Source organism: Bombus huntii, chromosome 10, assembly GCF_024542735.1.
Source record: "Bombus huntii isolate Logan2020A chromosome 10, iyBomHunt1.1, whole genome shotgun sequence".
NCBI classification, from domain to species: Eukaryota; Metazoa; Arthropoda; class Insecta; order Hymenoptera; family Apidae; genus Bombus; species Bombus huntii.
The window spans coordinates 984,588-1,009,707 of NC_066247.1; the positions used below are offsets into that span (position 1 = coordinate 984,588).

Consider the following 25,120-nt stretch of genomic DNA (forward strand, 5'->3'; position numbering starts at 1 on the left):
GTTGTCATACGCGTAAGAATCGTACAAATGTGTATACTCTTCTGTATCTGTCTGGCACATCTCTCGTGAATATGTCGAATATATAGACATCTTCCAAAATGTTAACACACTGAACGTTGATACACTGCTACATCAAAGCTATATGTTACGCGTTAACATTTTCGAACGAAAGTGATCGAAGTGTACAGTTGTGTTTCCATGTTTGAACGTCAAACGAGAATGTGGAAAAAGCGAATATTACTCTTGCAGGATTTTGAAAAGATGCCGAACGTAATTATTAAAACCATCAAAGTAGTTCGCTAGTAATGGTTTCATTAAACAAGCTTCGTCGAGCATCATATGTATTTAATTGCGATGATTCACGCATCACGACAACCGTCTTTCTCATTCAGTACGATTCATTAGACACAACGTAGACTTGGTTGGGAATATCAGCACTTACGTAGAGTTGTATTATCTCTTTGATGTAATCTTTGATGAAGACTACCCGTTGATACGTAACAGGTTTATGGAGAAATATCTTGTCAGGGGTGACAAGATCGTCCAATCGGCGTGAGTTTAAACGTTAATCGCGTATGAACGAACTGAAAAATGGATTCGCAACAAACTGCAGGAACCGCGTCCGAATCTCCTTCGGATCGCGAACTAAATGCGGTAAGCTACAATTTTACAAAAACGTTCAAGCACTTTTCACGTACTTTCGTTAATGTACTATGTTTCGTGAGACTACTAATCACGCAAAAATTTTAAACGTTCCTCCAGCAATTAGAAACACTGACTATACAAGATTAGAAGAACTTCTTGTTTCAATATTTTTAAAAAGTTCTATTTCTTTCAATAGCTTCGAATTATCAATGAGAGTTTTAAGTTGCATATCGATTATTTAATTGTATCTATCAACGTGATATCTGATTGAAAACTACATTTTACCCGTTTTAGAGCATCAACTGTTATTTCAAAGTAGCGCATAGGTAAGAAACAAAGTTATATAACGTGTCGGCTCATTTTAGTCGAAAGAGAAACATTAATGACTTGCAATCGTAATTAAATATCTACAGCAAATAACTGATATTTGTGACATCGAAAGACTGTCAAGTAATAGCTGTGTTTGTTTAATAATCCGGTAGAAATATTTGATAACGGCATAAGAAATGAAAAGCGAATCATAGATAGGAGGTATCATAGATACCATATACCGATACTCGTGACATTACACTGCCAATTTTCAAACTAGTAAAGATACATTTTATCGGCGATGATATTCCATCATTGAATAAAAGTGTTGTCTACTTTGCATCGCGTCGAAAGTTTCGTGTTTACGACACGTTCGTACAAACAGTTTCAACGAGCTTTCCGAACGTTTTTCAACGTTGATGAATTCCATGAAGAAACGAGGGTAAACAGCCTGGCGTTCCAAAGGGAAGCTACTGCTGTAGGTCACGCCAATCTAAAATGCCTCGGTGAATTGCAATAGATGTCGATGGTATACTATAATCATTCGTGGCTTAATCCCATAACGAGTAGAGAAAGTCGAACGGTGGCAGGTACGGTAAATACGAATCTTCAAAACGTCTCCGTTTTATATTACAGGCTGATCGATGGGCTCAGGGCCAGTATCGATTATCAAGATTTTCCATGCATGTTTCTACTATTCGTCGGTATCGTTTTTGAACAGCTCGAATCGATCGTTATCGAAGTCTGGTACAAACATTCGTAGTAAGAATTACTGAGAATAAAAGGAACGTCGCTATTAGTTAAGACGTTGCAAATTACTAAAAGAACAATCACTCGTTAGATATTATCACGGAATTAGGAAATATTAACCCTTTGACTATGGGAGACTTTGAGACGTACCAGCCGTACCATACGATAGGAATTCAGTGGCAATTTACATCGAGAACGGCGAAATTTTTCGATAGGCGTGTATTTCTGAGAATGTGTGTTGAAATAATTAAGACACTGAATTCCAGTACATTAAACCAATATCATTGATTCATTCATATTCTCATTTATTCAAGATCACTTGTTTCCATAGAATCCGAACATGAATCATTCGTCGTTTCATGTTTACATGTAGTTTTTCTCACCTTTTTATTATCTCAATTTTTCATCTTAAGGATATACGAAACAAAGACTGTGAAATAAACATATTTAGATAATATCTAACTAACGGAATATGTAATTAGCAGTAGTTGAATTAGCATTCGCTTACATCTGGTTCAAATGAGATTTGCTGGAATCACGGTCGACTAAATTTTCGCAACGCCTATAGGTGCCTACAGTATCACAAGCGCAGATTTACTAAGCGCTTTTAAGCGCTAAGAATAGTCAAAGGGTTAATTACATACATCTAAAATATTTCAATGTCAAAGCAAAGAACACGACTGTTATTAATTACGTCGTTCTGTTTGTACAACAATTTTACGAATCTCTGTCGAGTACCGTTAAAACGTCACTTGGAAATTTGTTCTTGCGATCTGCGGCGACCGCGAATTGTCGCGAGTAAAATTATTATTTCGTAGGTGAAATCAAACCCGCCATTGCCATCTGTCTATCGGGCGAGACCGCAAGGTCCACCTGGATTACCAAGGCAGCCTGTAAATAATGGTGCCGTAGGACAACCACGACCGAGTGGACAGCTACAGCAAATTCGTTTTGATAATCGGTCTCCAGTCGGACAAACGAATCCGGCTCAGTTCGTCCAAGTCAGACCGTACGGATCTCCGAGATCACCGGGAGGTTCGTTTCCTCAGAAGCCACCGCAACAAGGTCAACATCCACCTATCGTCCTAAATCCGCGTTTTCCACCGTCGTCCGTGCAACGTTCGCAACTGGGACCCAGACCGCCGCATCCTGGAAATTATCAAGCGCAAAGGTTCCAAGGCAACGTACAACGACCTCAACATCCAAGAGCAGAGCATCTGAACGGACCTCATCTATCAAGGCCGCAGCATCCAAACGGACCTCAGCAATCGAGGCCAGAGCATCCGAACGGACCATATCAACAAAGGCCAGAACACCCAAACGCACCTCAACAAGGACGGAATCCTGACATTCTCGCACGATCGCAAGAAATCGCACAAAAACCATTGCAACGAAATGAATCATTGCTGAACATATCTCGACAGAATTTAGTTATCAAAAGAGAGGATAAGAAGCCATCACTTCCGCGAATAATAGTCGACAAAATGGCAGATGTCGATAACTCGAAGAAATTGCAGCAGTTTGAAAAGCCTGTTCCGAAAGAGAAAACCGAATTTCGTGAAAATGCGGAAAACGATGACGACGATGATGTTGTAGTGGACGGAAAATCGCCACGTGCTAACGGAAACGTTACCGGTCAAGAAGTTTTAATTGAGTCTAACGTACCAAAGAGTGACGTTCAGTCGGTGAAAAGGCCAGAAATCGCTACGATAAATGGAAAAGTGGACAATAAATTCAACGCGACTGCGGAGGGAGTTGGTCAGCAAATTAAAGAAGTTGCTGTGAACCTTGACAAAATACCTGTTAAAGATTCCAACACGATGGAAAGCGATAACAGGTTGTCCACGAAACCAGGCGAAGAAGCGCAGACAAAATCGTTAGACAAACAGGAAGTAGATAAGGTTGGTAATCAACTAGACGAACCGGAGAAGAAATTAGTCGAAGATCAAACGCAGAAAGAGAACACGAATAAGGGGAATGTGACCAAACCAGGTATAGAAAGTAAAATTGAGAAATCGGATAATATCGATGTATCTCTTGCACCTGAACAATCTCCCAAGCAGTCGGAAGAAGCTAAATCAGGACAAAACGAGCAAGATTTAAACCTGTCGTCGACAACTTCAGAAAAGTTACGTGCAACAGCACCAACGAAATCGGATGAGGATAACAATCAACAAATGCAAATCCTGTCTAAGTCGACAGATAAATCTCCGGCAAAAACCAGCCATGATCAGAATCAACAAAATCTGAAACCATCCGCATCACCGAGTAAATCCCGGTCAAGTACACCCTTAGAAGCGAGCGAAAGTCAAAAGGAACTGGAACATGACGAAACGTCCAAATCTCTGGAACAATTGCATGAGGATATACCAACGGATACAAAACAGAAACAAAGCGATCAAGAACTCAAAAATCCACCGCCCATGTCGCAAGTCAATTCACGTGCGACTATCCCGGCAGAAATAAATCAAAATGAAAAGGAAATGGAGCAAACTGGGGAGCAACACGACACTGTGTCTGCATCGGAAACTAAATCAGACGTAGATCTGCTAAAGGAAACGGGAGAAGTTAAAAGCAAACAAGAATCACATTTAAGAGCACCAACGAAAGCAGATCAGATCAAGGACGAGCCAGAACCCACTGAAGTGTCGAAACCTGAAAAATCAGCCGAGGAAGAAAAATTAGCGGATCTTAGTCATTCTCCGAAGGAGAAAGAATTAAGAGATCCATCTTCAAAGTCCCCGGCTAAATCGACGAACGTAACCGAAGAATCAAGTACGGAAGACGTTTTAAAAGATTCCAAGTCCGATAATCTTCGAGATTCTTCGGAAACGAACGCGAAAAGAGTTGCCGTGAGTCCTGCTGCTTCCGAAAAAGAAGCAAGCGAGACACAAGAATTTTCAGTACCATCGGAGGATGGAGAAAAGATTGCAGAACCGGCACTGTCTCTCTTAAAGTCTCCCGAAGAAGGAGTGAAAGGTTTCGACAATGGAGAACAACGATCACTGTCGATAAAATCATCGCCATCCCAAAGTCCTCACTCGCCTGTGTCTCCAAAATCGCCGAAATCACCGAAATCTCCAAAGTGCCCGAAATCGCTGAAATCACCTATTGAGAACGAGGAATTAGAAGAGAAGGAAAAAACGGAGCAGAAAAAGGCTGATGACGAAACGACACCGGACTCGAAAAGTTTGCCGAAATCAGTTAAATCGCCTAAAGTTCAACGCGCACCGACACCAGCCAAACGAAAAGAAAAGAAGTCTTCAACGACACCAGGTTTTTATTTACGTTTAAGAAAATTTCGGGAGAAAATAGCGAGAATAAAGGTATTAAAAAATTCGACTTGAAAACGCGGAGCTTCGTTCCTTGCCATGTTTATCGTAGATAAACGCTGAAATCGAGACATTCTACTGAGATTTTGCTTCACAAATATCACGATACTGTTATGTGTTTTTTTCTTTTTTTTTTTTTTTGTTTTTCTTAATGTAACGACAAAAAGAAACTGTGTTTATATTTATTTTTACAGAGGTTGAAAACGGCAGCGTAACCAACGAGTCGGCTCAATCCAGCACGGTAAATAATTTTCATTCAACACATATGCTTTTGTACGTTTCACAAATTATCGAATCGATAGTAAAATAACGTAATAATGTTGCGCAGGAACCAACCACAAACGGAGTTGGGGATTCACCGACGAAAAAGTCACCCTCTAAATCGAAAGATGCTGACAAAGGGCCGACAGCTGGGTCACCTGTAAAATCGCCAAGTAAGTCCGTCAAATCGTTACCACGAACTCCAGAAACTCCTTCGTCGACAGCCGGTCAAGAGAAGAAAAGTAAGTATTATCGAAATTTTTGCCTAAATTTTATAACAAGCTCGATAAGCTTTGCGTCGAGTATTTTTGTTTTAATTTTTATCTAACGAATTGGCCCATTTTTCCAAAGAACGCGTGTCAATAATATGCGTTGAATCCTATAGAACTGCCTATGAACAAAATTCAAGTGGGATCGGCGCCCTCTCCGAACTTAAAAACGGTACGATCGAAGATCGGCTCGTTGGAAAATGCAAGTTATAAACCAGGTGGCGGAAAGGTGAAGATAGAGAATAGGAAGCTGGACTTTAGCAAGGCGCAGCCGAAAATTGCCGCGAAGAACGAGAAATACACACCCAGTGGTGGCGATAAAAAGGTTAATCGCTTTACATTTTTTTTGGAAATCTTTCTAGCGTCGTAATTACGAATAATTATCTATAAAAAAAATCTACACATGGCATGGTTTATAATCCTTTAGTCTAAAATATATTCCTCCCTTTTTTCTGTATTTTCATTGAAAAATTATTATCGTTTAACTATTCCTTGATAGATCGCTCAGATGAAACTTCAATGGAATGCGAAACCGAAAGTCGGTTCATTGGAAAATGCAACGTACAAACCTGGTGGTGGTGACAAGAAAATAGAAACAGTGAAGCTCGACTTCAAAGATAAAGCAAAACCAAAAGTTGGCTCCAAGGACAATGCCAAACACATTCCTGGCGGTGGTAGCGTTAAAGTAAGAATTTCAGTTTGAAATATATTTCCTTAGGAATGACGACTACTCTTAGAAGCACAGATACTCGTAAATTCTTCAGCGAATCTTTTATTTTCGTTCGAAACTTATTTTAGCGAGTTTGTAATTCGATTAACATGTCTGTATGTCTCCATAGTCATTCGTTTAATACCTAAAATTTTCCTACTCCAGTTGTTCCATGAGTTTATGTTGTACTATATAATCATAATTTATTAAGAAACATATGTTTGTGTTTTCTCTCATATTCGTAACTAATTAATGGAAGCTATTATAGAAACGAATGTATTTGAAAATTTATATGTACATTTCCAAATTTTCAAGCCAATGGTTATCATGTACTTCGCTTGACATTACCCGTTTGTAGCGTTTGGTGTTATCGTAGTGACGAATCATTTTTCTAACTAAATGTTTGCATTTTACTTCGACATTTGTCTATTCGTAATAAAACAGTATCATAGCTATTCATTTGGATCATGTCGCGAGAGCGGCAGATTGATTTCGACTGGAAAATTATTTATCTCGATTCTGATTGAGTCGTTGCATGTAGAGAATGTTAATGTAGACTTGCATTTACATTGTACATTTTACATTACTTAAAAAAATTAGTGTTTTCAAAAGTTACAGAAAGCGAGAATTCTAGCATCAAGAAAAATTATTTCTTGTTATAAGTTCTTTCCTTCTTGAGGACAGGCTCAGAGATACCTTTTGTTTCGTAAATTATTCTTCGTCGTACAAAATTACGCGTTCGACTGGTCGAGATAATTATTGAACGTAGGTACTTTACGCGCTATGCCTTTGTTAATTTGTTCGTTTATCTTGATGCAAAGAAATCTTGAATATCACAATAAAGTATCTTTTTCAAATGCGGATCCTTTGGGACTGTCTGATTAGCAAAAAAAGAAAAAAAAAAGAAGAAAAAGAAAAACACTTCAACCTCTGCTCTAGCGTACGACTTTCCTTTTGTTGTCGCATGTATTGTCACCCATCGTTATTAACAAGTCATTATTGTTTGTTGGTATTCAGTCATCGGCAACACCACCTAAGACGCCTCAGGATTCGAATAACGACGTAAGTATATCAAATAATTTCACGACATGATATGTTAGTTATCCTCTCCAGAGGTAGCTACTCATCGCATCGATATCAAAACGAAACCCACATCCATAATCTGGACTGTAAATCGCAAAATTGTAAAAGGGAGTAACTAATTTGATTCGACTGACAACTAATGATTCGCCGTTTTTAACTAATATTTGTCGCTTTTGTGTATCGTCGAAATATACGAAGCAAGTCTGTCAAATTTAAACTTTCTTTTTTTAGCAGTAAGTAAATTCAATCTAAAGGGATTAAAGCATGTTTCTGCATGTTTTGAGATTAGTATAAATGTTCGTTGCAGAAATCAAATCGTTAGTTTAGAGAGCACGATACGGAGAGGCTTCAACGAGTATGGAACATAAATTCAAGATAAATTTATAAGTTCGATTTTTCTTTAAATCTTCTAAACACGGATATGTTTACACGTTTTTTATATATCTAATTAATTAGGTTATCGACGAATAATTAAAATTCTAATTTCAAAATCTACATTGTCATTTATTCATCGTTTCCTACGATAAATAAGCATTAAAGAATAACCAAGGTTCTTCTAATGTTACTTTCAGATCCAAACTCAAAAAATTGACATCAAAGCTGAGAGTAAAGTTGGTTCCTTGGATAACGTGAAGCATAAGCCAGGCGGCGGTGACAAGAAAATTTTCAACGATAGGGATTATCTTCGACAATCGGGAACTAATCCTGAAAGCCTCTGTGGCAGTGGATCCCAGGTACGTTTTATCTTACAAAATCTCGAGAATAATTATCCTGTTTCAAGCGAAATGTGGCAGTTATGATTTTTATATTCAAAGATTGAAATCATCAAACAGATTAGTTCGATAAATTTTGGGAGGAACTTTCTCGGTTTTATAACATTTCGGAATCTTACATCTTTTTTCTCGAGATTCTTTGTCGTGTCACGTTCGTTTGCACCATTTGTCACGAAAAAAGCTTGACAACACGCGTTGCATGCTTATCAGCAATTTTTTATCCAACATTTATGATTTTACACTTTATGACAAAGGATTATTACCAAAATAACATTCGCTAGTTTCTTTCTTTCAAGTTCTACTTCACATTTCTAACATTTTTACGATGACAACAAATACAAATGAGTAAATTCCGGTTATTTATATACGACATTTGTACTTCATGGAACAATTTCATACCACGTTGCGAAATAATTTTGAAGCAACACGTTTTTCTTCCTTTGTGAACTACGATCTGTTAAATTTTGCGAGATTACGCGTTAGAAAAAACTAACGTAATTAAGCTGATGAAACTGAAGAAAGTTTAAATATCTAAAACTTGTATAATAAAAAGATGTAATGGTTGCTTAATCCTTTGAAGCACATTTTCAATTGCGTCTATGTAGGTATATTATTTTATACAGGCGAATTTCTTGCAAAAATATACGTGATAAAATTACTCATTGACATAAACGATTACGCTGTTTACAATACGTCGTATCACGATGACATTGCTCCACACCCTTAATACATATTACGCGTGCCACGTACGTACGTATAGTTCGTGAATGATTTATGATAAATCGGTGGTAAATACATAACAGTTGGTACAAAGAGGAAAATGTGCGCTGCTTCAAAGGTTTAACGTGACCCAGATTAGAACGAGCTAGCAAGGTTGTAACGCGGAGGTTAATGGGCCACCTTAATCCTATGTGTTGTGCCCGCAGAGCCCTGTGCCCCCTGGCACGGTCGCCGCCGGCAAGAACGGTCTGCCTACATCGGACGAGAACCTCAACCAGGAATGCTAGATCACGAAAACTCAACCGCTAGACCCGATTTCCTTGTCACTTGCGTCTGATTAATCATCCGTAATCCTCCCTCCTCGATCATCGAATCGAACGGCCAGTATTGACCCGTTGTTCGATGAAGTGGAAACGTTGCGCGTAGAAACGAAGAAGCAACATATACATATAGTCGTGCGAATTCATTTCATCGTAACGCTCTCGCAAGCGTATCGTATATGATTTTCAATCGATTAATAAAAGATTTAAGATTAACGACAGATCCGGCTCTATTTCACATCGCGCTTAACATCACGATCGTCTGGAGTGAACGACGACTGGGAGACATTTTTACGTGCCATACGGGGACAGAGTTTTTCGCACGGAGTTCTGGCGTTTAATCGATGAAAACTAGCGCAAAAGGCAAAGGGGTATTTTTCCTCGTCGCTATGTGCTCTTACACGATCGATAACGTATACGATGTGTATACGTGTCTGGCGTATAACACTACGATCACCGGCAAAATGATTTCCCCCACCCTGTTAACGCATTTATCCACGAAATCACTTCAGATAATTTGCGACACTTTTTCAGATTGAAAAAATGTGTTTTCCAAACTTTTCATACGACCGAACACAAATTACATTAATCGTACATCATTGTAATACTTGTCGTAGCGTAATTGTCCAACACATCGAAACAGTTTACCAATTATCACGCCTGATTCTTCGAATTTTTATAAATACGCAGATACTTCGATTTCATCGTAAACTTACATATTACATATAAGGAGATACTCGAACAAAGGACACGATGCTTCCCTTATTTGAGATTTGCACGGATACGACGATACCTACGACGATAAGAGCGCAAAATACTATGCTTATACATTGCGATAAGAACCATTTTAAGACGCGAACGTTTCTAAAGGCATTTTTCCGATCTGAAAAGGAAATGCGGTAACGCGATACGTTTAAGTTTAATTAAACGAATGAATTCTCATTTTTCGTAGTCACTTGGAACACGGTTTCACACTAGGCACGGCAATTAGAACAATTTTACGATCGCATAATGTCAGACTCATTGTTCGAATTGATCGATATCGTAATTGACGAGACCGAGAGTAGGTGTACTTTTGTTAAACCTACTGGAATAAGGAAACGCGAATTTTCCGGCTATAGTGTAAATAGCTAACTGTCGTACTAAACAAGGCTTTGGATGTGCTATGGTAACGAAAAGCAAAATATAACGTTGATTAATAAATAATTTTAACCATAATCCTAATGCTAAGTCATAGAGCTACTTATACGATTAATTCTAATTGAATTCTATTTTAGCTTTTTTATGGTGCGTTCATCAATCTGTGTAACGTACATATAATTCGATTAACATTAGTATCCGTAAATAAATACGGTTATGCGATATATTCGATTTCGAAATTGCGATAGAAAAAAAAAAAGTGAAAGAAAAACGAGAGGAAAGTAGAAAATGCAGCAGTTGATAACCCGCTAAAATTAACTAATATCATAGAAAAAATGTTTAAAGTTCGAATAAAGGCAAGCTTCGCGATAAAATTAATCTCAGCCTACGTAAAAAGATATAAAATTCGATATCGGTGGTGATAACATAAAAAAGAAGAATATTGCGAATGAAATGGTAAGGATGAAATAATAGATAAATGAAAAACGCTGTAATTACATTGTCACATAGGAACTATAATTAAACGCTATAAATGTAATCTAATATTAAAGGTTTACGTAAACTCGCCTACTCCCGGATTCAAGAAAACGGATACGTGCTCTATATATAAAATAATTGAAGTACCAGGACAAAATGCGGTGATGCACTGATTATCAATTTTATCCCTACGTACTGACATACCGAAGAAACATCGATTAATTCGAAGTGGTGATATTAATTGCACGTTGTCATAAGATGATACGAAAGAAGAAAATAATAGCAATTAAAAACTTTGTTTTCTTTGTGCATCACCACCTGTTGAAAACATGTACGGAGTGTACGACGTTCATTGAATGATTATAACTACTAAGTTTAGAATATACACATAAATATATACACATTCTGCGTCAAGTTTTTGATATATTCTTTGTGTATTTGGACAATGCATTTTTATCATAAAAATGAGATTCCTGTATGCACTCTGTACATGATATATCTATATCAGGTGTATAGGATAAAGTATTACGAGTTGTTTCCTTTAAAACTATTAAAGAAAACAAGAAAAAAATATTTTCTCTAGGATTTGTTAATTAAATTATTTAATTGTTCATTTAGCGAGTTAAAAAGAGGACTCTACACTTTCCTTTTTAATGAAATAATGTACAGTGTTTGCATTTCCAAGTAGATTTTATTTGGGATGAAACATCGTTCTATATTTTGCGTAATTTAACACGGAAAGTCTCTCTTTGCCATCCAAAAGATTCCATAACAAATATACGTAGAACAAATTTTCTTGTTAATCGTAGTAATTTTAGAGGAATTATCTCGTAACACTTTCTGTGATACACTCTGTATAATGTATTTGAATAGTTTCTAGCATTTTTCATTAACCATCGCTTATTAAACCGAATCAATTTGTTTTAACTCTTGAAATATCAAACGGAAATCAATTTTACCGAAACATTCGTTATTAAGGCTAAGGAATTTTATGAGTATCAAACTTTTCAATAATTTTTCTTTCTATTTATCGATACATGTATAGATTTATTGCTTAGCAGCACGCTATAAGACTTAAATCGTTTTACGCGCCATGTAATTCACTTACTTTGCTCTCATCTTGATGTTCAAGAGTTAAATCAAGTACGATTTTTCCATTACCGAATTTACATTTTATCTATCGGAAATTTATCCGTTAGAGAAAACTATTCTACGGCATTCACATCTCGTGTATATAAATCGTATGCTCGATTCTAGCGAAAGAAGAAAGAGTTTAGTGTGAAGCAATTATGACTCACCCAATTTGTGCTTGAATTTATGAGCAGCTTTCTCGCGGTAAATTCAAACGATGCATATTAAGAACAGAGTTCGAAGATATGGATCTCTAATGGATGAGGTTTACGACGTCGAGCGTCGATTTATTGGGAATTGCCGGGTTCTGAAGAAACTTATCCCGTGGAATAAGTTGCTGTCATCTCTACGTAGATCGGTAGAGGAACCCCGTTGAAAAGTCGAACACAAGAAATACAAATGATATTAGAATCGTATACAATGAGCAATCATATTCGATGCATCGAGTGAGAAAAAAAATATTTCGCACGGTTGCATCGAATACGTTTCATATTGTATTTAAATGATAGAATACGATAAATTCGTAATCGTTACTGTAGATACGTAAACTATCTCTATTTGTTGTATACATCAGAATAAATACTTAGATTCTACGACTGATCTACAGTCAGTTGAAAAATGAGAATCAATAATAAAGTAAAACGTCGATGGGAAAAGCAAAATAACTGAAATATCGCAAATAATTTCAGAGAAATGTGTGTCTCTCTCTCTCTCTCTTTCTCTCTCTCTCTCTCTCTCTCTCTTTCTCTCTCAATCATACGACTTTTGAAAAATTCATACAATCTATGCTAAAAAGGTATATATCAAGTATTATTTATACTTTATTGCTTCCATATACTGATTAGTACATATTTCAACTTGATTAATTATCCGATGATTCACAAAAATTAGATACATAATAATAAGTTGCCGTAATCGTTACGAATAATCACACTTCATACGAATATTATTGTATAACGAGTATTCGACATATTGTCAGACATAACAAGAGAGCCATTATAATAATATTTTTGTTTTTAAATTTATATTCCCAGCATTTTTATTAAACCCTCAAAAGGTTAAAACTGCGATTAGTTGGTTACATAGAATCGGGTAATTTTTTGTGCTTTATGGGATTACAACTATATTGTCACCTGTAGATATACACCTATATTCTAAGTAAATGTTTTAACAGAAAATAATGAAAGTAAATTTAATAACGTTTAAGGAGAAAGTATTTGCAGAATGCAATATAAAATTGTTATCATTAGGAGCTTAAAATGTTGCTTACACGTATAATTTCTTTATAAAAAAAAACAACGTCCATTTCATACATGGTATGAGAATATCCATTTAATGTTTTAAATTTTTCTATAGAATAAAAACAGAAAAATAGAGAACCTACCGAAATAAGTTTATGCGCACAATTGTATTATCACATTTTTTTGTTCTTAATAATCAGTAATAATTTGTAGCACATGCAGCGTAATTTATAAAAGCACAGGTGTAGTTAATGGCATACACAAATGCTAATACTAAAATATTAAGTAGATAGAAATGATTTTCTTTAGCTTTAATTTCTCGACTATTTAAATATTTAATGAGTTACTTCGGTGAATTTTCTTATATGGATAACAATAAGCACAGCGTGTAGTTCACCCTCACATGTAATACTTGGTGGACACAGAAGCATCGCTGCTAATCACCGCATTTATAAATTAAGGTCAGTCTGCACATAAGTAACACTTCAATGATGAATTACATCAAATTTATGGAATATGCGATTTAGTCGGATGTTACCATTTTTAATTATAAATTTGACACTTTTATCAAAATTCTTAATAATTACGCTAAATATAGTTAAATTCAATTTACAGTGCAAATATTTTTAACGATAATAATATTTTTAATATGTCAACTTACACGTTAATCTGGTTTTCAGGATAATATGGTTGAAGAGATCAATTTATCTACTGAACAGGCAAAAGATGATTCACCACAACCACCACCAAGTACTCCAACAAAGGCGCAAAAGCTACCATCACCATCTTCTATGGTAACTCCTAAAGCAGTAAGAAATAGTCTGGCTAAATCTCCTGAAACAGTACAACCAAGGAAAAGTTCATCGCCTCTTGAAACTATAGAGGTAGAAGATGGGAACAAACAGAATTCAAGTTCAGAAGATAAAAACGTAATAAAAAGCAGAACGGCGAGATCTCCCATAAATTTAGATTCTCTTAATAATCCTCAGTTAAAGAGTCCGGGAAATAGTACAGCGAAATTGCCTATTTCCCCGCGTACTCTTAATCATTCTGAACTAAAAATTTCCGAAGAGAAGACAGTAAAATCATCGGTTTCTTCGCGTCCTTCTAGCTCTCGTCCGAAGAGCTCAGAAGAAAATATAGCGAAATCACCTAATTACCCGCGTCCTCCTAGTAGTTCTTCGTTGAAATCTTCAGAAGACAGAGCAGTGAAATCACCTACTTCCCCTCGCCCTCCTAGTAGTTCTTCGTTAAAATCTGCAGAAAACAGAGCAATGAAATCTCCTACTTCGCCACGTCCTAGTAGTTCTTCGTTGAAATCTACAGAAGACAGAGCAATGAAATCTGTTACTTCTCCGCGCCCTCCTAGTAGTTCTTCCTTAAAATCGCCAGAAGACAGAGCAATGGAATCTATTATTTCCCCGCGTCCTTCCAGCGGTACTTCGGTAAAAGGTCTAGAAGATAAAGCAATGAAATCTCCTAATTCTCCGCGTCCTCCTAACAGTCTTCGATTAAAGAGTCCAGACAAATCTTCCTCTCATACGTCTAGAAAAGTATCGCCAAAAGAATTACGGCTTCCGAAATTGGCACCCTCTCCTACGCCACAAGAAACTGCTATAGTTTCTGAAATTAATACTAAAATTAGTTTACCGAAATTAACAGAACGTGTTACACATTAAATCAGTGTTAAATCAGTAAATTTATTTGTTATCGAGATCTTTCAGGAGAAGAAGTTTCCTCGAACTATGAATGATTGCTTGCGTACATTGAACCTAGCAAACCAATCGATATGAACGAAATATTAAGTCAATAAATATGCGCTTTTCGATTAATGATTTTATATTATTTTGATGCAGAACTCTTTTAAGTAGTTGTAATATAAATTATTGTAAGAAGATATTGGGAAAGCGAAAGTGATGATGTAAAAGGGAAAGCTTGAAGTACATATTTCTAATTCTACGTACTTCTTTCTAATAAAAACAGTCCTATTTTAATGTCACATCTTTTATTACAAAAGTGGTGGATCTTTTGAAGAAGATCGAGAAATGTAATATTTACAGCACTTAATGTCGTAAATAAAATTTTGCAGATTATAATACGAATAAAAAATATTTATATATTATCAAGAATATATGTATTGTTATGAAGAATAATAATAATTAAAGGTATAACAATTTTTAAAGTAACGTAGACATAATAAAGTATGTATAAATGATTTTTAATGTACATATCAAAATATATATCTTTGTTAAAAAAAAAAAAAAGACGCGTTCAATATATCGGAATTAAAAATACAGCTTAATATAAGATTCCAAAAATATATAATTTTAACAATTATATTATTGGCAGTTTTACATTGTATGAAGAATTACAAAACACATAGTAACTTAGGAAATAATATATCTAGATCAAGTTTTCTTTGGCAGTGGTGGTGGAACTAATGTAACTCCAGTAAAATAAGGATGGCTCAATCCTTTTTTTGCTGTTATCCTCTGATTAGGGTCATAAGTCAAAAGTTTCTGTTAAAATATGTAATATTAAAACTAACATAAGAAGATTGAATATTTATTTTTAGTTCTTATTAAAGCGAGTCTTACCAAAAGTAAATCTTTGGCATCAGAATCAAAGGAAGGTACAACTTCGTCTAGAGGTCGAGGTTCCCACCTTGGAAACATTGATGTGTAATCACGTAACTGTGATACTCCTGGCCAAATATTCTCATCAGGTGTACCTAATGTACGGAATATCCTGAAAAGTTGATCTATTTCTGAATCGCCTGGGAATAAAGCTCTTCTAGTTGCCTGCAAGAATAATGCAACTGTTTTGAAAAAGTAAACTCATTATTAAGTCTTCCGACGGCGCGGCGTGCCGATGTTCGGTCGGAACGGTTAAATAAATGACACTTCTCTTTTATACAGAATTATTATATTATTAGAACTATCATTACCATTTCTGCAAATATACAACCTAGACTCCAAACATCTACTGCATTGGAATACAATTTAGTTCCTAAAAGTATTTCTGGTGCTCGATACCAAAGGGTTACTATTTCATGAGTATATGTTCGAACTGGAACACCAAATGTTCTGGCTAATCCAAAATCTGCTAATTTTATGTGGCCTTCCCGATCTATCAACAGATTCTGTGGTTTTAGATCTCTATGTAAAATGCAATGAAGATGGCAGAAGGAAATTGCTTTCAATAATTGAAACAAATAACTCTGTAAACATAAGAGACCTGTCTTTGAACAATGCATGCATTTATTTTCAAGTGTAATTTTTTTGCGCAATACCTTGACGAGAGCTTGATCTAATCCTCCTTTCACGGAATCTAATAACTTTTTTAAATCTTGTTGTAAAAATTCAAAAACAAGATAAAGATGATTGTCACCATCTACCACATCAAATAATTGAACAATATTTGGATGTGTAAGTTCTCTTAATAATGATATTTCCCGAATAGCAGTGGATGGGACACCCTCGCTTTCCCTGATGTAAATTAACGTTACATTATTAGTTACATATATTGATCACCAATGATAGATTATAATATTGAATTATCCTTTTCCTTCAAAAAATTATAATAAATACATTTATTTACACATAAAGCAATTAATAAAGATGTGTAAGTGAGTTTCAATAAATCTAAATAATAAGTGCAGTATGTAAATTGTGTAATTAGTATAAAATTATAAATTTGTATAAAAATAGGTATCATTGGAAAACAAATACACAGAAGAAAATCCCATTTAAATATATGGTAAACAAATTAAAAGGTCTAAAATTAAAAACCAGCTGAGCATGACACAATGGGACAAGCTGAATAATGTGGTGCTACGAAAATTTAGTGTAACGTGGCCCCTGCAGATTCAGCTGACCCCAATGTGTAAGTTAGCAGATGTGTTAGCAATGCATATAAGCAAAAGCTTAACCAATATGGTATTTTATTTCACTATCTCCAGAAGTTATTTATATAGTTAAATAAGAATGATTGCATAACAATAATTCTGTAACCATAGATACGTGCATATTACTTAAATGTGTGCAGGATAAACAAACTATTAATTCTACAAAAATATATCTTCATTCTGAAGAAACATATGATTTCAATTCAATAACAATTTTTGGGTTATATAGTATAATCTATTACCTAAGGTACCAGATCATTCGAATATATATTTAAAGTATATAATATCCAGAACACTGAAAAAGCAAAACAATACTATTTCCTTATTACAAGACAACCAATCCGTATAATATTAGTAATTAAAATAATTGTTTTCTTTTATAAATATTAGATGTATATTTATTCGACATATATACAAGTAATATATACATTGACTATTCAATAAAAAAATTGATTGAAAAATTATTTTGCTACAAGTATGAAATAGGAATATTTATTAGTTATATACTAGTTATTCTATACTGACAAAGAAAAAATAATACCAGTGGGTATCCGCCTAGATTAAAAACATAGACTCTATAAATAATTTAATAGATTTCGAAATATATATCGTGCAGATTCTAGTAACTTAAATTGTTATTAAAAGTATTATATGTCCATTTTGCGGTTAATGTAGTATGCTAACAATACAACACCCGGCAAAGGTATACATTAAATTAAGGATTCCAGATTTTTATATATAAATATTACAATCGACGTACGTCTCAAGACGAATTTTTTTAAGTGCCACCAGCTTTCCAGTTAACTTATCTTTGGCTTTATAAACCACCCCATAGGTCCCTTCCCCTATTTTTTCAATCTTGACGAAGTTGTCCATAACCTCAACGTCACGTTCGACGTTGTCACTACTGTTTTGACACTCCGTCGTAATTGCCGATTTTTTAACACCGTTCCGATATTTTTCGAAATTTTATATCGATAAAAGTCGACAGACAACAACGAAACTTTTTAGTAGCCGTTTTATTAAAATTCTTTGTTTATCAACACCAATAACCCACTTGACATGCGTGCTTCAAAGTAGCCATTTTTATTAAAATTTAGAACAATCGATTCAAGGAATCGATAGAATTACACGATTGATCGCTTTATTAAATAATCGCTAATGTAACAGGTATACGAACGTAATAATATGCCAATTTAGTTCAGTTTAATTCATTTAATTGCTTAATTATATACAACATAATTATGATTAAATATATTTACTAAACATTCCAATAAAATGTAACTAAAATAATCATTGACCGTAGACAATTTTATTTGCAAGTTATATATATATATATATTTATTTAAAGAAAGAACATTACAAGATGGAATAATAACAATAACTAATCAGTACCAGAACTGTGATAATTAAAACTCGTCGAAATTAATCGCAGCATATAATTTATTATGTTTGTAAATATTCCCACCGATTAAAAAATATTTAAATCGAACGAAACACTTAAAAGTAATGTTAAATTAGTGTTAAATTAATGTTCTTCTACATATCTTAATATCCTACGTCGTTTACTTTATTTTTATATCATATTCATATTAATACTAACGTAAATATACCTTTCTTCGAAAGAAATGTATTTAATTAATGTTTTTGTAGTTTTAAACGTAATTAATATAATAAATAACCATAAATAATCATAATTAATATATAGAAAAACTCAAGATAGTAAAATATGTATGTGTCTATATCTTTAATTCATGCTCTTATCAATCTGTGCTTTTGCTATAAATTATCTTGGGATTTCTAACGAAATTTGAAAACATATCATGTGAATTGCGTTTTCGCTTTCGAAATAATTACATATATGAATTATATCATTGCATATATTATTTATTTTGAGATATATATGTTCATTTATACTCTATAATATGATATTCTACACATAGAAAAATTATATGACGAATGTTAAGTATACATTATAATTAATTCATAATTACAATTATTAATTTATATAAAAATAAAAGAATATAATAATTGGAATGTTAGGATAATGTTTTTATTAAATCTTCACTGCATAATTCTTTTCACTAAATTGTTCCTAAATTTTTTAAATAATTCAATTTACTACTTAAAAAAATTCATGCATTTCTTATTTAAATTAAAAAAATGTTATTACTTGCACAAAGCAAATCAAATGTGAATATGCACAATCTAAGCATTTATTTTAATAAGATATTTATTGTATAATGCAATGTATAATTAACATTCCAAGTATAATAGATAATTATGATTGCTTTTTTATTTAAAATTTGAATTAATTATAAAATTAAATAAATTCACGTAAACATTGAACATTTTAAGCTTCTAAGTATAATTTGTTAAAATAATGATACTTTATCTTTAGGTAGAATAATTCAAAAGCTTTAATTGCAATATTTTTTAAACACATTATACATAAGATTTAGGAATACAGTTTAATACATCTTTATAATGAAAGAAGTAAGTATAAAAATTAGAGGAAGCAGATTATAAATTAAAGATTGGTAATAAAGTGATTTTGAAACCATTATTATACATACGGCAGTATTATGATAATATCTCAAGATTAAAAGAATTCTATTAATTCTATTAATTATCACGTTATACTTTATTGTAGGATTAATGTTTGATTCATTAGCGAAATATTAACTATTAATACTTCATAATACACAATGAATGTATTCTTTCATCATATTTTGATAAAAAATAATTTGATCTAAATTTGTCTGATTAGTTTAAGAAAGAAATATTTATTTTGAAAACTTCACAAATTAAATAATTTGCGAATGTATATTGCATTGCGAATGCAAAAATATAATTTTGAAAAATATTTATGGATATTACAAAGATATTATTGGAAATCAAAATAGAAAAAGTTTCTACTAAATTAGAAGAATTTATGTATATATAAAATATTATATAGATATAACATAAAAGGATATACGTTTTCTAGAACATACCTGAAATCATTTCTTTTAAAAGCTTTGTTGACAGAAAATAAAAATTTGATGATGAGAATTAGTGAATCATATTATAAATTATGCTGCATATATAAACAAAGTTTTATGGAAACGAGCTTGCACAAACGTATCTAAATATTAAACTACAAGGCGCATTGAGGCTTAGTACGATTGTTCTAAATGGATGACTAGAGCACACATTTTAACTATTATTAGTTATCTATCCGTTCTAAAAATCTATAACTGTTTCATTTGTGCTGTTTCGTTTTTTCCCTGTTGAGCGTTATAAACTGCAGTGAAATACCAACAGTTTCTCAAGAATTATATGCAAGTATTATATGCAAGATGGTATTTGTACTATGAAATAAGAATTATATCTTGGCTATTAAATAACCTAATATTTCCAAATGCAAATCAAAGCGATCAAGACTTTGATTACAACTCATTCACCTATTACTTATTAGAATCTAGTTTTAGTTTGGAAAAATATTTATATTTAAATGATATAAAGTATGTTGAAAAAAAAAGTATATTAAGGAAAAACAGCTTTTGAATGTTGATATAGTTGATTTCTGTAACGTTTTGCCAAGAAAGCTGCAATCACCTGGAAATTAAATGTACATGGTTTACACCACAAACCAATCAAATTAATTTTCAAATTTAGTAAGACTAGTACATATATTGAATTACATAAATGCGACATGATGGTATGTTATACATAAAATGTGGCTGATAAAAAATATTCTCTTAAAAATTGATATATAAAATAGAAAATCACAACATGGAACCACCCACCATCTATTAGGAGGATCATATGAGGTGACAGAGGACATGGCGATGGTGTTAGACTAGAGAAAAGCGCTAGGATTAGCTCGTGGATCTTTCTGATTCCTGTATCGCACGGTCAACCAAACACCAACAAACTGCAATGGGTTCACAGGTTAACGCTTACTAAGTAAATCACTGTTATCTCTAACAGAGTGAAACAATTGAACAAATGTAATGCGTTTAAGCACTTAACATTGCATTTTTTAAGTGAACACATATCAAATACATATGGTATATAAAATAATTCATAAATTCTTACCTCTGTAAAACTGAAGAACAATCCTATGCTGCCACATAATTTAAAGGCATAATCAATCGTAGATTGTAATTTTTGCATACAAGATGGACATTCACAATCGGTATTTGTAGGATATTGGCAACAATATTTCTAAAAGATTAAAACATTATTATATGTTATTAAAATTAAATTTATTTGTTGCGTGTTAAATTATACTTACAATTTTGCAAGATTCAATAAATGGATCTGAATTATTCATATATGCGATTTCAGTGCCATTGAAACCACAGCATTTGAAAGTTTCTTGAACCTTATCTATTAATTCATTTGCGTGCTTCCAACCCTAAAATTAATAAACTAAATATTTTTCCTACTATCAAGAATAATGATATATATAAAATATTAATATTACCTGTTCTGCTAATTGTTCTTGTTGTTTGGTATTAACAGCAAGGCAAGCACACGCGATACTGAATTGAATTAAGAACAGTAGAAATAAGATAAGCATGTACTATAAGGATGTTATTAAGGATTATAATAAGAATATTATGTACAAAATGTTTTTTACATACATAAATATATATGATAATACCAACAAGTATGATATTACTTACATATTGTAAATCTATAAAAGGATACAAAGAATAATAGAACTTGGTGATGTTTAACAGCACCGATCAGTCCAAGTATAGAAATTAGAATCAAAATAACACCACATGCTAAAATACCTCCAATTATAGGAAGGTTTGTGACTAATGCAGAAGCTCTTCCATAAACAGCTACACCAATTAAAATAAATGCAACAACCTAAAATATCAAGATATACTTTTCAGAATTCGTAAAATTAAAAAATGTGTTGGAAAACGTTTAAATGTCAGAATTTAATATCATGTAAATTCATAATTTTTAACATTCTGTGTATGCATTTATTATGATTATTATCACATTTTTTGCAGATACATTAATTATTAAAATAATTGGGTGTTGCTATGTGCATATAATGATATTAAAATATCTAATTTTCCATATAGAAGTGCTCTCTATAAAATTTTACTATATTTGTTTAATCAGCAATACATGGCAATTTTCTCATAATGATAGCAATTAAAATATTATTTCATAGCTCGCATATTATAGAATTTGATAAAATATCCGTGGCTGAAAGTAAAATACGATTGAAACAAAATGTATTTGTTCAAAAGTTCGGTGGTGTACGTAAACTTGTTTCCGGAAATTCTGCTTACGATATAAAGGATGTTTAAAGCCGTCAAAGCATTTTTAGAGCACGTAAAACCACCGCACATCTTCGTATACGGCCTTTGTTCCCTTTGGTGTAGTCACCCGTGAGGATTCGTTGAGTCGTTGAATCACTGTATTTGAAGAATTTGAATACTTTATTGTTAATACCATGGATTAATAAGAAAATCGCATGTGAGTTAACTGGTACAATGAAAAAATACCTCACTACCCTTTCGCTGAAGACAGACAATTTACGACTGCTAGCACTCCAACGACTCGAATACATTGGAACGAGTTCGATCTCTCGACGTCGCAGCGTCGGGCGCGAAATTTCAGAAACAGATTCTTCGCGCCTGATAAACACATTCATCACACATATTTTTTTTTATAAATACACAATAATATATATTAATCTGTACTAGTAGATTTATACAAAATAAAAAGGTACAGAATACGATAGAATGAGTTACGTTTTCATAATTTTAAGGCTCGAGTGATATGTAATTCTAAAATGTATATTGAAAAAATGAAAGTAATTTTTTGTAATAAATATAAGTTGATAAAACTTTGATAGGCTTTAAATTAGAATGCTTAATAATTTATACGAATGTGTTTGTTCTTATCGAATAACTACGTTTTGTAGTTGCTAAGGTAAGATGAAATTCGACGTAGAATGTTCTTTATGTTTCTAAAGAGTAGTTCGTTTCCATGACACAAAAATATAGCCACCATAAATGTATCACGATATCATGCGCAAAGATTAAGTATTCTTCACACGGAATTCAAATTAAACGTCAGAGATAACATATATATGTATGTTTATTTGCTCGTTATACATAAGACTTTTATAAAATATTTGAAAGATATTTGAGTTATTACCGCTCGAACGTTCAGTATCATAAATTTTAAACATCACAATGAAACACGTTTGTCGTTTGTTTGTCGTGCTTTCAAACTTCGAAAAGAATAAAATGGTAAGATCGCATATTTATAAGATATAATTGGAACTATTTAAAAAACAATTATATTGTTAATACACAATGTAATAAATTATGTGTACAATATAATAAACTAATAAAAAATTGTAACAATAATTTTAAGAGTGTATTAACCGACAACGAAAAATGACTTATTTCTTTTAAGTACTTAATTTGTATTCGTTATAAAATATTAGTTTGTTTCGATTCATATTATCTTGAGTAACGTATAGATCGTTTCAATCGTGTAAAATTTACTTTGTGTATTTTACTTTTGCTGATATATGGTATCTTATGAAGAATTTCATCATGAAAATCGTACTCTCGTAAAACTGTTCGACAAGATTTGGACGACGTCTGTCAAAACAATTAGAAATCATCTTTGCGAGTTTTAAAGAGGAAATACTTGGATTCTGTTCTTATTTTTTGCACAGCAACCTTCGTTTTTTTTTTACAATGACTCAGCTTCTTCAAATAACTCGTGCGAATTTAATTTTTAATGGCATTTCTCTGCTTTTTGTTCCTCCAATAAGAGATACCATAATGAAATACGAATTTAGATATTCTAAGAAACTATATAATTTACTTACTCTATTTCCTTACTATAACCTTTCACTTTTGTATATTTCATATTGTTCCCATCTTTTCGATAAATATTTTGTAAACGAAGTACTCTGATAGTACGTAATCCTGTCTAACAGATAGCTGCTATGTCTCGGCTATTTTTAATACATTGAACATGTAAACTATGAATGTTTCATAATTACTAGATTCGTTATCAGTCTTGTTTGATCTTTATATTTGCAATCTTGATGCTTGTATTCGACAGTAAGTACAGTTTACATTGTAATTTCTAGATTTCTGTGTTCTCTAATATCTTTGTTTCTTCTTTCTCTAATATTGCTAATAGTATAACATTATATCGTGTTCTCAATTACACAATTTAGTAAGCACAATAAGTTTATAATCTATAAGTGGACTATTTGTGTCTATAAATGGACGGCTACTTCTCACAGAAATGGTATTATTAAAATTTCATACTCTGAAAGTGCTGTGTGTACGATGGTGTAGTTTCATCAATGCAATGAAAGTCAGTGGAACGTCAGGACGGTCGATGCTTAAAGTAGAACACTGTGTATTTTAACATTTCATTTCACTCTAGTACTTTTCAACGGTGCCTGTATTTTAGCACTGTTGAGAAAAATATACTGATATTTCATTTGCGTTTTGAAGAAGGGGAAGTATACATATATTCAGCAGTCACATTAATCGATACTCTTGTATAAAAATTAACATATTCGCGAGTATATGGCGATTTTTTCAAATAATTATATTAAAAGAAATTTTTTACATATTTAATATTTAAGTCTTTCGATAAATTTTGTAAAATCTGTACAAATAACTTTCAATAAATAGTTAAGCAAATCTCTAATAGGCCGTTCGATTTAAAAAAGTAAATAAGCGAAGAAATAAATACCGAAGCTATAAATACTTCGAGCTTATACCTCCTCAAATCCTCTCTTTTCCTCTTCTGAAGCTTTCTTCCTTTTTATTTCCGTGTCTCGAAAATATCAATAGGTTTCGCTAGTCGCAAGGAGGGGTCTGCATAAGATTCGATTGTGATAACAGGGGAAACTGATAAACCGACATATAAAGTGTAGTACATCGTGATTAAACTCCCATTCTGTCCACAATGTCTTAGAAAGAGGTACGAAGAACAAGAAACCGTCGTTCTTCCTGGTGGCATCGTCGTGTTTCATCGTTATCTCTGTAAA

At 33.0% G+C, this 25,120-nt stretch overlaps 3 protein-coding genes and 1 long non-coding RNA gene across 10 annotated transcripts in view; 1 reads left to right on the forward strand and 3 right to left on the reverse strand.

Annotated features, from left to right (window-relative positions):
* LOC126870462 (serine/arginine repetitive matrix protein 2) overlaps nt 1-15,154 on the forward strand; it is a 34,625-nt gene extending 19,471 nt beyond the window's left edge. Inside the window, exons 2-10 of one of the 5 annotated variants that reach the window (XM_050628211.1) lie at nt 505-654; nt 2,523-4,980; nt 5,231-5,277; nt 5,365-5,539; nt 5,683-5,891; nt 6,066-6,251; nt 7,293-7,337; nt 7,931-8,092; nt 13,841-15,154. In XM_050628211.1, the coding sequence (XP_050484168.1) occupies nt 592-654; nt 2,523-4,980; nt 5,231-5,277; nt 5,365-5,539; nt 5,683-5,891; nt 6,066-6,251; nt 7,293-7,337; nt 7,931-8,092; nt 13,841-14,839 (4,344 nt within the window). In that variant the 5' untranslated portion in view covers nt 505-591 and the 3' untranslated portion in view covers nt 14,840-15,154. Of the gene's footprint in view, nt 1-504; nt 655-2,522; nt 4,981-5,230; nt 5,278-5,364; nt 5,540-5,682; nt 5,892-6,065; nt 6,252-7,292; nt 7,338-7,930; nt 8,093-9,057; nt 12,945-13,840 lie in introns of those variants that run through there. The other 4 variants (XM_050628210.1, XM_050628207.1, XM_050628208.1 and 1 more) reach the window with 4 other exon arrangements.
* Nucleotides 11,023-14,651, reverse strand: LOC126870471 (uncharacterized). 2 transcript variants are annotated; one of them, XR_007691348.1, is made up of 4 exons: nt 14,512-14,651; nt 14,321-14,417; nt 13,822-13,994; nt 11,023-13,627 (listed from the first exon to the last, which is right to left on the reverse strand). It is a non-coding gene; the product is annotated as an uncharacterized LOC126870471 (long non-coding RNA). The 2 variants fall into 2 exon arrangements; XR_007691347.1 differs by lacking the exon at nt 14,512-14,651 and having other exon boundaries at nt 14,321-14,463.
* A 208-nt stretch (nt 15,155-15,362) lies between the features above and the next one.
* LOC126870467 (cyclin-dependent kinase 2-like) lies at nt 15,363-19,697 on the reverse strand. 2 transcript variants are annotated; one of them, XM_050628222.1, is made up of 5 exons: nt 17,828-19,697; nt 16,453-16,648; nt 16,108-16,401; nt 15,758-15,961; nt 15,363-15,679 (listed from the first exon to the last, which is right to left on the reverse strand). In XM_050628222.1, exons 1-5 carry the CDS (start codon nt 17,941-17,943, stop codon nt 15,569-15,571), a joined length of 921 nt encoding a protein of 306 aa, XP_050484179.1. In that variant the 5' UTR covers nt 17,944-19,697; the 3' UTR covers nt 15,363-15,568. The 2 variants fall into 2 exon arrangements, with proteins under 2 accessions (XP_050484179.1, XP_050484180.1); XM_050628223.1 differs by having other exon boundaries at nt 15,413-15,679; nt 16,108-16,380; nt 17,828-18,320.
* Nucleotides 19,698-20,574: 877 nt separating this feature from the next.
* LOC126870468 (tetraspanin-13) lies at nt 20,575-22,721 on the reverse strand. The gene is made up of 7 exons (XM_050628224.1): nt 22,590-22,721; nt 22,374-22,499; nt 21,769-21,936; nt 21,542-21,640; nt 21,350-21,472; nt 21,151-21,279; nt 20,575-20,667 (listed from the first exon to the last, which is right to left on the reverse strand). The coding sequence occupies exons 2-7, from the start codon at nt 22,431-22,433 to the stop codon at nt 20,596-20,598; spliced, it is 651 nt and encodes a 216-aa protein (XP_050484181.1). The 5' UTR covers nt 22,434-22,499; nt 22,590-22,721; the 3' UTR covers nt 20,575-20,595.
* Between the last annotated feature and the right edge of the window lie 2,399 nt (nt 22,722-25,120).

Bases quoted from the DNA above. Each gene is read 5' to 3' on its own strand.
- LOC126870467 (XM_050628222.1), bottom strand. From the start codon at position 17,943: ATGGACAACTTCGTCAAGATTGAAAAAATAGGGGAAGGGACCTATGGG. The intron at 16,649-17,827 runs GTACGTCGATTG...AATTTACATCAG, and splicing joins AAAAAAATTCGTCTTGAGAC to GGAAAGCGAGGGTGTCCCAT. The intron at 15,680-15,757 runs GTAAGACTCGCT...ATATTTTAACAG, and splicing joins ATGCCAAAGATTTACTTTTG to AAACTTTTGACTTATGACCC.
- LOC126870468 (XM_050628224.1), bottom strand. From the start codon at position 22,433: ATGTGCGGTGGTTTTACGTGCTCTAAAAATGCTTTGACGGCTTTAAAC. The intron at 21,937-22,373 runs GTAAGCAGAATT...TTGATATTTTAG, and splicing joins CTTTAAACATCCTTTATATC to GTTGTTGCATTTATTTTAAT. The intron at 21,280-21,349 runs GTAAGTATAATT...TTAATCTTTTAG, and splicing joins TTATTGAATCTTGCAAAATT to AAATATTGTTGCCAATATCC.